The 12,445-nt window shown below is 48.6% G+C and overlaps 5 protein-coding genes across 5 annotated transcripts; 1 reads left to right on the top strand and 4 right to left on the bottom strand.

Annotated features, from left to right (window-relative positions):
- Nucleotides 1–625: 625 nt before the first annotated feature.
- Nucleotides 626–1,438, top strand: ONS95_000041 (uncharacterized protein; the record flags this gene model as incomplete). The annotated part of the gene is made up of 1 exon (XM_058493179.1): nt 626–1,438. The coding sequence occupies one exon, from the start codon at nt 626–628 to the stop codon at nt 1,436–1,438; it is 813 nt and encodes a 270-aa protein (XP_058363379.1).
- A 944-nt stretch (nt 1,439–2,382) lies between these two features.
- On the bottom strand, nt 2,383–3,045 carry ONS95_000040 (uncharacterized protein; the record flags this gene model as incomplete). Its single annotated transcript, XM_058493178.1, has 2 exons — nt 2,383–2,427; nt 2,482–3,045. 2 exons carry the CDS (start codon nt 3,043–3,045, stop codon nt 2,383–2,385), a joined length of 609 nt encoding a protein of 202 aa, XP_058363378.1.
- A 131-nt stretch (nt 3,046–3,176) lies between these two features.
- ONS95_000039 (uncharacterized protein) lies at nt 3,177–3,509 on the bottom strand (the record flags this gene model as incomplete). Its single annotated transcript, XM_058493177.1, has 1 exon — nt 3,177–3,509. One exon carries the CDS (start codon nt 3,507–3,509, stop codon nt 3,177–3,179), a length of 333 nt encoding a protein of 110 aa, XP_058363377.1.
- A 223-nt stretch (nt 3,510–3,732) lies between these two features.
- ONS95_000038 (uncharacterized protein) lies at nt 3,733–4,432 on the bottom strand (the record flags this gene model as incomplete). Its single annotated transcript, XM_058493176.1, has 2 exons — nt 3,733–4,341; nt 4,397–4,432. The coding sequence occupies 2 exons, from the start codon at nt 4,430–4,432 to the stop codon at nt 3,733–3,735; spliced, it is 645 nt and encodes a 214-aa protein (XP_058363376.1).
- A 3,240-nt stretch (nt 4,433–7,672) lies between these two features.
- Nucleotides 7,673–11,502, bottom strand: ONS95_000037 (uncharacterized protein; the record flags this gene model as incomplete). Its single annotated transcript, XM_058493175.1, has 7 exons — nt 7,673–8,805; nt 8,860–9,445; nt 9,501–9,969; nt 10,031–10,097; nt 10,159–10,352; nt 10,444–10,877; nt 10,972–11,502. The coding sequence occupies 7 exons, from the start codon at nt 11,500–11,502 to the stop codon at nt 7,673–7,675; spliced, it is 3,414 nt and encodes a 1,137-aa protein (XP_058363375.1).
- Between the last annotated feature and the right edge of the window lie 943 nt (nt 11,503–12,445).

The following is a 12,445-nucleotide window of genomic DNA, read 5'->3' as shown; positions in this document are numbered from 1 at the left end:
TTGATCCAACAGGTGGAGCCAACCATACGAACCAGGCAACAAAGTACAAGTTTCGGATATCATTTCGCAGGGCACCTACTTCAGTGTCTAAGATCTCTCTCCACACTCAAACATCGGAGGACTCGATAGCTGATCTCAAGTCTTCTTTTATTGTTGAGTCTTGCACTAAGCGGAGGAGATTTTCGCGACTCAAAATGCTGTTAAAAAAAACATCAAATTTGGGCATCGTAAAGTACTAACAGATGAGAAGTTAAACACCCGTCTAGCAAGCAGCAATTTCGATTCGAGGGATTCAATACTTGGACAAGATGAAGAACCAGCGTTGGAAAAGTCGGAAACCGATCCGTTGAACGCACACCGCGAGTCCAGGAAGTTATTCGAGCTCCCCACAGAAATCTTACTCTTGATTACCAACAATCTTCCTACCTCATCAGCAGCAGCTCTCTTACTCTGCTGCCATGACTTCCCGCGAAATCTTGGCAACAAGAAGATCCTGCTGATCAATAAAGCCTCCTCGGAGCCGTACACTGAATGGTTCAGATCTTACAAAGAACTGTCAACACCAAGTCCCGGAGAGATCGAGCGACAAGCATTTTTAGAACTCCTAGACAGAGACTCGTCCGAAATGATATACTGCTACTTTTGCAAGAAGCTACGTAATCCGGCACTCACCAACAGCTGGCAAACGGGCCCATACATCTACATCCCCGACAGACGACCATGTGCTGTCGTCCAAGCACGCCAAAGGCCAGAGGTTTACATGGACGAATACTTCAACTTCTCCCAAATCCAGAACGTAATGAAGCACCATAGATTCGGCCGCGATATTTCTAGACTACTCAAGCAAATGGAGAGAACATACACCATCTACAAACGGCAGCACGCCTACCAAAGATCCACCCACTTCCGCGTCTCTACATACGGGCACTTCCTCGCCCGCACACAGAATTGGATCGCCCTCGAAGGGAACTCAAATCAACCACCGGTATTCCCAGATTACTGCAATATCAAAATCTGCCCACACCTCTCCGGCTACGGCAGTGGAGACTTCCCCACTGAGATAGACTTTCGAATCCGCTGCAAGATGTCCCACATAGGCACGGGCAACAAGTCATGCTATTTCTGCGACGAAGACAAAGCCTGTCGATACTGTAACACCGAGTACCGGCTAGACAGTAAACAAATCCACGAAGATACCTGGGCTTTATGCTTTACTGTCTGGCAGGATTTCGGAGAGTGCAGAAATCCGTTTGAGCGGGATTGGGAAATCTTGATGCTGGGATCTTCGGCTTGTAGGTTTGTCACAAACATGTATAGGAAGGGTGGTCTTAAGAGACATTTTGAGGAGCTAGGATTTGATGAGGGGATGGGTGAGGCATCGCTGGCTGCTTTGAGGGTTGAGGGGGTCGCTCATGAGGAGGATACCACTGGCATCTAAGCGTAGCGAGGACCCTTGGCTTTGCTCAATGACAAGATGCGAAGACAAATCTTGCTCTCATTGGCACCTTGTTACTTGAAAGAATACAAGACTTGCTTGCGGATATGGAATGCTGCTACTTATTCAAACCAACAACGTGGGCGGCTCTCAAGTCCCCTCCATGTAGATATTATATCCTCTCTTCCCAGCCACCTAAGATATCAAAACCTTCTTGGCAGATTCGGATCTGCTTGCACCCTAGCATCGAAAACTGGAACAGAAACCGTCCACCGCCTTCCACTTGTTACTTGGAAAATCTGATCCCGTGACATCTGTATATGACCGTAAATGCATTAAAACAAACTGGTCTGGATATACCTAGTGGTTTCTTGCAAGTGAATATGAGAGAACGTGATGGAAAATCGTGAAGTACAGTCATTCTCCAGCTGCAAAATTCGGAGGGACTTTTGGCGGGGCAAAACCTTAGAATACAAGTAGAGTGACTGAAAAGCTCAAGAAAAGGTAGATTCAGTCTCATAAATGTTTCTATGCCAATAGAACAGGCTTGACAGATGGCGACGCCTCTTTCCACGCATCTCTATGAATATAAGCCAGCGCAACACGATTCACGTAGTCTCCATTCCACTTGACCAGCATTACAGTGAGCACACACCAGACATCTCTCGGGAGACAACGGTCAAAGGCTGTCGGATATCCGAAATCTTCCAGTGCCGTAAATCGGTGAAGAGAAAGCTTCGAAGAAGAGAGGAGAACAAATGCTAACGACTCCTCATGGTACTGCTGAATGAACGAGGTGTTGACTCCTGGGATCGTACCCGATGAGTGTCCACGAGAATCCTTCAACAGAGAAAAGTTATTTCCTCGATGCGTTTCAGTGCAAAGATCGAATGCAGAGAAGGGTACCACATCTGTGGAGAAGCTTATGACGGAGGAAGTCGGTTCGGTCAAGGGTGATACGTTTTGACGATCAACCCGCTCTTGAGGATGTACTATTGGTCTCAGGTCAGTCGCAACTAACCAGCGCTATCAGGGGGAGAACTCACTGAGCTTAAATGGGGAATGAAGGATATTGATATCTGATGCCGTCCACTCGTTGTAATCAACACCACCGACCCAAGCTGACCAGGACCATGTTGGAAATTGAGAATGATAGCCTTCTCTGAGCTGAGTGAAGTCTCAGTGTTCTGTTCCCAAAGAAGAGCTCTGTCTAGAAGCTGTGCCGTCAGGTCATAGACCATAGACCAGTTACAGAGCTGTTCAAGGGAAGTTCCAATACCCGCAAATGCATTGAGAATATCATCACTGAAGCTCAGCTTCTTCCGAGTGTATTCTTGAATGATTTTGCTGTGTCTGAGTTGCTGTCGATCATCCTTGCTGGCCGCAAATGAGTCTCCAAACTCAATCAAGTCACGTTTTACAGAATTCCCAGCTGTCGAAAGATAGGAATTCCTTGGTCGCTTGTCATTTGGAGAGGGCGTTCTGTCTTCGGAACAGAGAAGCTCTTGACACTCGAAAAACGCTTGGTCCCTCGTGAAATAAAGACACCTTCGAGAGAGCAATCGTTCTTGAAAAGTCCAGCCGCGTCCGTTATAGGCAGAGTTATCCATGATAGTACTGAGGCGATCTCTTTTCGATATGTAAACATCAGCTCCGGGAATTTTGACATCCTGGTCTGTGCCACGAATATTTGGGGATACGCCAGGCAGATCCTCGTTCGCATTTTGTCCATAAGCGGCAATTATGGTAACAAGGCTTGATCATATACCGTAGCCATCTCAGAAATCATAACATGCTTTTCTGTATCATCATCTTGGACAATGCATAGGCAATTCACCCATAGAAGTGTCTCGCCAAGAGACCGTACTGCTGTGATAGCATCCCTGACCACCCTTGGAATACCATCCTCCATCTTCTTCAATGATCCTTTCTTCAGAAGTAAGTCCCGGTTGGAGGATGTCAGCAGCAGTTGAGGGACACGTCCCCACACATAGCTCAGAGCAATGTACCGAGAATCATACGGACATTCTACCAATGATAGCGTCTGGACGTTGATGTATGTTCGCTTTTTCATCTTTGGACGAGCGGACTTGAGCAGAAGTAGGTCGCAATCTCCAATATGACTCTTTTCACACCGGTTCAACCAGGATTTTAACAATGGCCAGCAAATATTTTGTGGGACAACTCTCGCGTCGTCATCATGTAACTCCTGGTGGGCAACATTGGCAATCCTGCGTCCATATTTGAGTACTCTCAAAAGAAGCATGCATGGAGACATTCAAAAGGTGGACTTACGGTCAAGGGAAGATACGATTCTGATTGTCCACCCAGTCAATGTTGCCCACAATAATAAGATCATCATAATATAGAAAGTTGCGACTCAATTTCACTCTTTGGATAGCATCCTGGCCAAATTCCATGTCATAGGTTAGGAGATTTTGCTCACATCGAACCTGGACCATTAGTAGACATAAAAAACAGCATCCTGCGACAAGTTCATCTTCCAGAGGCTTGCTCATTGGCGCCCTGTGAGCCTCTAAAACGTTGCCACCAAGCTTATGGTACTGTGAGCTAGACACAATTTCAAGACAGGTAGTGCAGGCTCTGTTTCGGGTGTATCTTCGAGCATCAGGTGATGAAGATTTGGGAGCCATCGTGCCGGGGTCTCCGACATCGTCCAGGTAGTCAAGGATCGTTTCTTGCTTCTCCGGCTGAAACAAGACTGTTTCCAGCTTTGATACAATTCTTGCACATCGAGAACAGCGACTGGCAGAGTTTTCACCTGGGCTATCCGTATCCAGTGCATCCCTGCCAACTATTCTTTTCCGAGAATCGGACCCCGAAGGTGTGTCTTCTTCCTGTAACCTGCGTTTCCGAATACTGGGTTCTGATGTGCTGTCTCTTTCCTGTAGTTCAGTTAGACGGTTCTCGAGATGGGTACTTTTGCTCAAACAAGCTTACCCCAGGAGCAAGACAATCACGCTCGAAACGATCCATTGCCAACTTCACATCTCAGAGATCAATGACACGATTAAGAATGCAAGATGGTGAGGCACCCTATGTTGTTTTTGAAGGGTTCGTTCCGGTGGTGGCTGTGCAGCCTTGTAACATTGTCGTCAACTTCTCCTGGTGGGGTTGGGAACTTAACCGAGCTCGTTGCGCTCACCGACTGAAGCTATATTGATAGGCTGGAAATTAATGGTCTTGCATGGCATATATTGGGCACATACAGGCCCCCTCCTCAATTGTAAAAACGATCCGGAAACATCATCAGGTCTAATGTCTTGATGTGATAAATTGACAGTAAGCGGATTCTATAATAGCAAATTCTCAAGTGTTATTCTACAGCTTTCCCAAACCAGAATACCTAACAACCAAAGCTGGCAAATCCGCCAAAGGAGTCAACTTGTAGCTGTATGGCGCAGTAGTAAAGTTCCCAACCTGTGTGATATTAACCCCTGATCCGCCAAAGTCATTTTCCGCACCCAAGTTCGCATATCCATCAATCTCAAAGTCTCCGAGCGGCGAAGTATTCGGCGAGTCTTCTGGGATGACCAAGCCATATGTGCTCAGCGCCTCGCGAGTATCGCCCGTGAACACATTACCCTCGACAAGGACCTGGTTGTCAGATCGAGAGTGGATTGCTTGGTACCGGAAGTCTTTGTAGTAGTTGTTGTACAAGTGTTGGTGTCCAAAGCGACCTGCGTTTCCACGCGTGCCCAAATTGCGCCAGTAGTTGTGATGGTAGGTTAGGTGGAGATGACCGAAGTCGATGGCGCGGAACTGATCGTTATTGCCAACGAGGGACGCCTTGTAGTGGTCGTGGAAATAGTTCCATGAGACGGTGATCCAGTCGGATGCACGAATAACGTCCATAAGCCCGTCCTAAAAGTTTTGTTAGCCAAAATTTGAATGGTGGACTAAGGGAAGTCTCACATAAAGATCAGGTCCGTTCTTGATGATGTTCGGGTTGGAGGAGAGATCGTTGTGATCAACCCAGACTCTGGTGGTGTTCTGGATAGTCATACAATCGTTGTCAAGAACACCAGTGAATCTCAAGTTCTGGACGATGATGTTGGTGGCATTGATAAGGGTCATGCCGTTTCGTGCAATTGTTCCGTTCTTCCCACCAATGATGGATTTGTTGGCTCCATTGACACGGAGACGAGCTGGCAGGGCGAATTCTCCTTCAATGATGATAGTCAACGGGTTTGCTCCCTAAATATTGTCAGCTCTTGAAACACGTAGTTGCTTTATTGAAGGTACTGTGACAGCCGCGATCAAAGCAGAGTTGGCAGCTGTGCTTCCAGCAGAGATTGTGGTTGTTGGTCCTCCGGCTCCACCACTGACAGGTCCAATTGGGTTCTCTTTGGCATATCCCACGAGATCAAAAGCTCCAGATGGGAGTGGAATGGCCGGGTATGTAGCATCGGGACCGCAACTTGGTGCTGTGGGAGCTGCAGTCTAAGAATTAGTTCAATTAGCACGCGGCATTCAATCGAACTTTCCAATAGCTCACAGATAGTACTTACCGAAGTTGCAGAAGCTGTAGTAGCAATGCAGGCGCAGGCACTGCTCACACGGCTCGCAGTATCACCTGTACAAGCTGAAGTGGCGAAAGCTGGAATCGAAGCTGTTGTCGTCGCATATGTCCCACAGAAAGCTCTTGCCTCAGCAATACGCTCCGGTGAGCGCATAGCTCGAAGACAGTTATCCGCATTGCATGCCTGTGCTGAGACAGTTGCAAAACTGCACAAAGCAGCGAGACCTTGAAGAAACTTCATATTGAATTCGAGCTGGCTGGTAGTACAAACTTGCTCAACTGATCAAGGATAGGGATGCAAGTCTAAAAGCTGGGAGCTCATGATGTCTCTTATACTTTTTTTCTGGGGACAGACAGGGAGAGCTTCGACAATGCCATCATACCCAGGTTCCTGCAGGGAGCTGGTAAGCTAACACCAGTGATCATTTCCAGAGATAGATTCCTCCGTCTCTGTGAAAGAGGTCATTGACTGCACAACCAGGGATCAAGTGCATGCAGTGGACGAGCGAAAGGGAACTGCAGGAAGATGACCTGAAAATCGATAGCTGTTTGCTGTTTGAACTTGGAGCTGCCCTGAAGAGCCAAGACGGAAAAGTTGACGATTAAATGAAGTGCAGTACCTTCGTATGCGTGACGGTTCAATGTCATGGTTGTGGTTAGTGATATTAGCCTCGCTTTTGGTATTCGCCTGTGGGCACCAATGAGTAAGACTCCTTGCAGCCACACCGTTCATGACCCCAGCTAGACGAGAGGGGCATGTGGGTTCCTGGTTTTTGTGGGCTGTCGTTGAATCTGGAGTAAGATCGGAGCTCTCCAGATTTCATAGACGCTGTTCCACTGAAGTTTTTCCGGGGTTGAGCAATGAGGGGCATATTATTTAAAGAAGATATTCCGGCTTTCGCTGGGATGGGACGATCTTCCCAACCCCGTAAACTCAGAATTGCTCTAGCCACTTGGTGCCCCAGCTCCAGACAAAACAAGCTACAGCTTACAAAGCCAATCTTGAAGTTTCTTAGATGTCAATCTTTTAAGCTCTAAAATTGAAAGGTAAGCCAAAGCCCTCGATGTAGCCAACTGAATTGATGTGTACCATACAGTTTCGAGAATTCCCGAATCCAAAACCTCAACATCATCTCCATCCAAAATCAAGCAGCGACCATGTGGCGTCCAGATGCACATTCTTCCCCAGATTTGTATGTATTCCCGCTGATGAAGCGGAATGTCTTTTTTCCTCCAGTGATCTTCGAACAGCTTCGGATGAATAGTTCTTGGTATCTTGGCCCTTGGCAAGACGGGATGATTGTTTTGGCCCTTGGCCATGCACGTGAGGTTTAGCGAGATTCCCATTTTTAGGAGACATCCCGAGTCCCGAGCTTTCACTTCTATCATTGATACCTGCTGTTTTGACTGGCAGACTCTCGATGCAGCTTTCACAATTGGGTGACTCCTTTGTCACCAGGCTTCGACCTTGACCCATTTGGCAGTCGTAGAGAATATTCTATACCAAGGTACTCGTGGCTCGTCTTTGCGAGGTGACAGCAACGAAGCGAGGAACGCAACGAGTGTGAGGCGGCAGGGGCAGTACCCTCGAAACAATAAAGAATAAGTATTAACACTAGAAGCATAAGTATGCTCCCCTCACAATTCTCATCATATCATCTCCACTCCATCATCCCCAAAACCACATACCAAAACTACCCCGTAGAAACAACATCCCTAACCTCCACCCCCGCAAAGTTCTCCCCTTTGTATGTCCCAACCTTATCAACACCACTCCTAAAACTCTCCGGCGGCCCCAAATAACTCGCTCTCACTCCGCCAAAATCAATGATGATCTTCTGGAAAATCACACCCGGCTCCACCGCCCAAATCTTCAACGTGTGTTTCCCAGTCTTACTCAAATCATGCTTCGTGGTAGTCGTATTCCCGCTCGCAGTCATCCCCCACACTGAATCAGACACTGCGCCTAGCCAGCCTGGAGGCGACCCACCACCTGTCCAGTTCCCGACGAACTGCTTGACTTGGGGTGTTTCCGAGTCGAATGCAATGCCGTATTTAAGGGGACGGTCTCCGCCGTTTTGGTTGAGTGAGGGGGAGAGAAGCAGCGTCACGTTGGCAACGGATGTGTTGGTGAAGGTGTAGATGTCGTATTCGAGGACGGGGCCTGTCCCAGCTGGTTGGCTGGGTGCGAGGACGGGCATGAGAGTCACTCCTGAGAGAGTGCGGCCATGGGATGGGAGAGTGATGTATGAGACGCCTTTGACGGCCGTGTTGCGAGATGAATGCTCTGCTTCGATGGAGATGTGTTTGTCGCTTTCTACGAACCCTGTGAAGTCTGATGGTGCGGCGACATTGGTGACGGGGACTTGGATCATGGGGGCATTGTAGTTGCCCCAGCCTTTTCCGCACGAGGACGTCACATTGATGTTAACTGTCGTGGTGTTAGGTGCTGCAGGTGCCTTCGCCCAGTCGATGGACACGTGGACTCGTGTATCAGTTCCGTTATTGCCACCGGCGTATCCAGTCTTTTGAGAGAGGAGCACGTAGGGTGACCATGGCGACAGAGTCCATTGACAGCCTGAAACTCCACGAGCGAACATATCTATCCATCGAGTCTTGGGACCGTAGGGATCCATAGGTGGAAGGACGAGTGTGCCTCCAGAGTTTGCATGGTACGCATCGTCACCCGCTACTGTCGCGTTGCTGGCTTCCACGCCGACACCAATACTCCCTGCCAGTGAAGTCTCGAGTTCCTGAACAAAGGATAGAGGGGGTGCGGTATTGCGCATCGGTTGTTGCCAGTATCCCGAGTAGCCAAGATGGGTTTCTACAAACATCAGTCCAGGTCCCATAATCGAAGTATAAAGTGTCAGCAACTTACGATCCAAAATATGATTCCACTTCCCATCCAACAACTCATGATACCTAGCCGTAAGCTGCGCGTCCTTCTTGAAGGCCTTCAGCACATCCATCGCAGCATCATTCGCTGAGTTCCTCTTCTGGATAGTCCAGTGCGCATTCTTCGCCGCCCAAATATAAATCTGATTGACAGTTTGCCCGCCTAAAACAGGTTGCAACACCAGCTCATAGAATGCTGGCTTGGCGCTTCTGTCGAGATCGTCATATACACCCTGTGCATCATCCGCCAACTTCTCCCACTGAGCTAGAATGGCATCGGCTTCGTTATAATTGAGAATACTGTAGAAGCTTGGATCCAGAAGTTCATACTTCCTTCGAGCGGCGTACATTCCATAACGGTCGACGATAGAAGAGATAGCATCAGAACGTTCAGCGCCGAACTCGCGGGTAGCCCAGAGCTTGATCCAGGTGGGCGTGCTGTCATATCCCCACTTTGGAGTATCATAAGCAAGGTCCAAAAAGTGGTTAATAGGAATCTCGAGGGCTTTGAGGTCTCCAACATTGAGAATCCAAATGCGATCCGCTTGGCGGGCATACGCAAGTTGCATCTGTATGAATTAGTCTCTAGCAGCCACGCTCACTAAACAATCCAAATGCACTTACCTGTTCGACTGTCTTGGAAAGCTGAATTGTATTAATCCACTTATAACTCCTTGGGTCCCCCACATAATCAACATGATAATACACACCCGCCCCGCCACTCCTCGAGGTCTCATTCGCAAGCGGCAGTCGTCGAATATTCCCAAAATTGTCATCCGTCCACAAGAGCGTGATATCCTCTGGCACCGTCAAACCAAGTTGCTCGTAGTAACTTTGCACCTCCTTGTATAGACACCACATTTGTGGGATATCACTGACGTTTGTGTTGGGGAAGACATCAGTGAGGATCTCCCGCTGTGCTTTGACGACGTTCTCGAGAACGACGACGGCTTCGCTATCGACTAGGGGAATCGAGGTATCGTGACTACCACGCATTGCGACGGTGAAGAGACTGCTGGCTGCGTAGGGAGCAGCTCTTTGAGCGCCGTATTTGAAGAATGGTTTGATAGAGGCATTGTTCGAATCGTAAGCCCTGCGCAAATATCATAAGCACTTCACAAGATGTCCGAGGCCATTTCCCCAGGCCAACTTACCACACACCACTGCCACCATACTGCTTTCCAAAGTTGTTCCACTCATTCGTAGCTCGCATCATCGGTTCTGTCAAGTTCATAATCAGTCCAACCCTTCATGATCGATTTCCCGAGCGAACTGAACATACCAGTATGACTACTCCCCATCACAATACCGAATGCGTCAGCTAGCGGCTGGTTCGCAGTATCATCCACGTTGAACATAGAACCCCACATAGCCGGCCAGAAGTAATTCGCTCTCAATCTCAACAACAGCTCGAACACTCTCGGGTGATAGTAATGGTTGAAGCCCGGTCCCCACTTGCCTCTCTCGTAGTTATCACTGCAAGATATCAACTCCTGCTCTTCCAACTAACAAGTCTGACAAACCAGAAGAGAAAAATAAAGGAAGGAAACAGAAAAGAGTAACTCACTTCGCCCAATTCGTCAACCCCGGCTGCTCATCGTTAATAAAAATCCCCCTATATTTCACGCTCGGCGCTCCCTGAATCTTCCTCCCCTCCTTGGCCCAAACACCACTCCTCCTCTTAACCGGCACATCCGCCCACCAATACCACGGACTCACACCCATACCCTCACTCACATCATACAACCCATACACCGTACCTCTCAAATCGCTCCCCGCAATAACCAACGCTTTATCGACACCTGGGATAGGTGATGTGATGACTTGGCTGATGAAGGACTCCCATTTCCCCTTTATTGGGGATACGTCTAACTTGCCGGATGAGATGAGAGAGTCGATCAGTGAGGATTTGGAGATTGTGCCGGCGATTATGACGGTCTTGGAAGTGGATTTGGTGAGGAGGGTGGGACCGGTGAAGTTTTGTGAGGGGCCGAGGGTGTACTGTTAATTTCACACGGTAAGTGTTAGCCGAATCCTCTTCTCTTGAATCAACGAAGCATTGAGGTAATGTTTGGAACAGGGATATTGTACGTACGTTCACAAAGCTCGTCACAGGCTGATATGTATAGTAGACCGTCGTCCCTTCCGCCTTTGCATCTTTAGCCACAGCCTCATGATCTCCACTCTTCGGCGGACTCCGATGTTTACTCTCCCACGACGGCGCAACGGTAGGGACACTCTTCCCCATAGGAGGCGCGCTCCATTCCCTCTTCTCAACCTCACTCCTCTCACTCAAATCCAGCCCTCTTTCCAAACCTCCCCTACTCGCGGTTTTCGTCCCATTCCCAGTCCCATTCCCACCACCTGCCCCAACCCAATTCCCCAACGTCAAGTTCTTCCCAGTAATCTTCCCAAAATCCCCCGCTAGATCCTGCGCTGCGCGGAGAACTCCCCACCAGTCATCGGCGCTGAGTAGGATTTGGCCATTGACTCCTCCGCCTGCTAGTTTCAGTAGTCCACTGGAACTTGAGCCTGATTCTGTTGTCACCGGGGAGGATTGGCCGAGTGCTGAGACTCGGGAGAGGAGCCCAGTGAGGGCCAGGAAAGGGAGGGAGAGCCCTCTCATTGTTGCTTCAAAGGTTGGTTGACGTTGCCAATACGGAGGTGATTGGCGTAGCGATCAAAACAAACCGGGAAGGAAAGGAAAGAGAGGAGGAGGATCGAGGGGAAGTAAGAAAGAAGGACTAGGAGAAGACCGACGAGGGGAACGAGGTCATTTTGTATAAATGAAAGTTACAAGTATGGCTCATGACTTTACCAACGCGCCATGCCCAGCAGGATAAATAGCATTTTCAAAGCGAAGATCTCGAGAGCGGAGAAGAACCATGGGTAAGGTATGGAATATCCTTGTCCTACCTCACCTACCTTACCTCACATTGCATACTGCATTCGTCCCAACTTCCAACGCAGTGCAGCGTAGCACTCCCAGCGTGGGTCTATCTGCCAGAAGAGCCGGCGGTTTACAGCCTGGAAACAGACCAGTCCACCCAATATAACATGCAGTAAAAGGATCGATCGCCCGGTTCAACGGAAGCAACTAAGTGCAACATCGAGCATCAATCCCATTTTATCAAAGGAAGCTGGATAATATGTTGCTGGTGTGCTGTACCTTGCATGACTGACAGGTAGGTAGGTAGCGGTATTGTCCTATTAACCGAGAGCCCACTTTTGGGAATGAGGGGTGCGGAGCTCGGGATAAATATTACGCGGGGTAAAACAAAGCCCAGGTTGTTCAAGAGAGAGACGAGGTGCATTCAGCCTGAAAGCATACCCGAAGCTGTAAGTTACCTTGTGGATTTACCCAAAACTTACCTAACCAGAACTAAACCATTTCTTCTCAGCTCAACTAGGTCAACTTCTGATTCAAAGCATAAAATACAGCGGGGTCATGCTTAGCAACTTTTGACTTCGTGCTAACCACAACAAGCACGAGACAAGCAAGCTTTAAGCTTTAGTATTCTCTGAGCTTAACACAATCCAAAAGCTCTCCTATATGCATCTGTAGCGCC

Source organism: Cadophora gregata (assembly GCF_030347475.1).
Source record: "Cadophora gregata isolate MNR1 chromosome Unknown scaffold_1, whole genome shotgun sequence".
Classification (NCBI taxonomy): Eukaryota; Fungi; Ascomycota; class Leotiomycetes; order Helotiales; family Ploettnerulaceae; genus Cadophora; species Cadophora gregata.
This window is presented reverse-complemented; position numbering and strand designations above follow the sequence as displayed.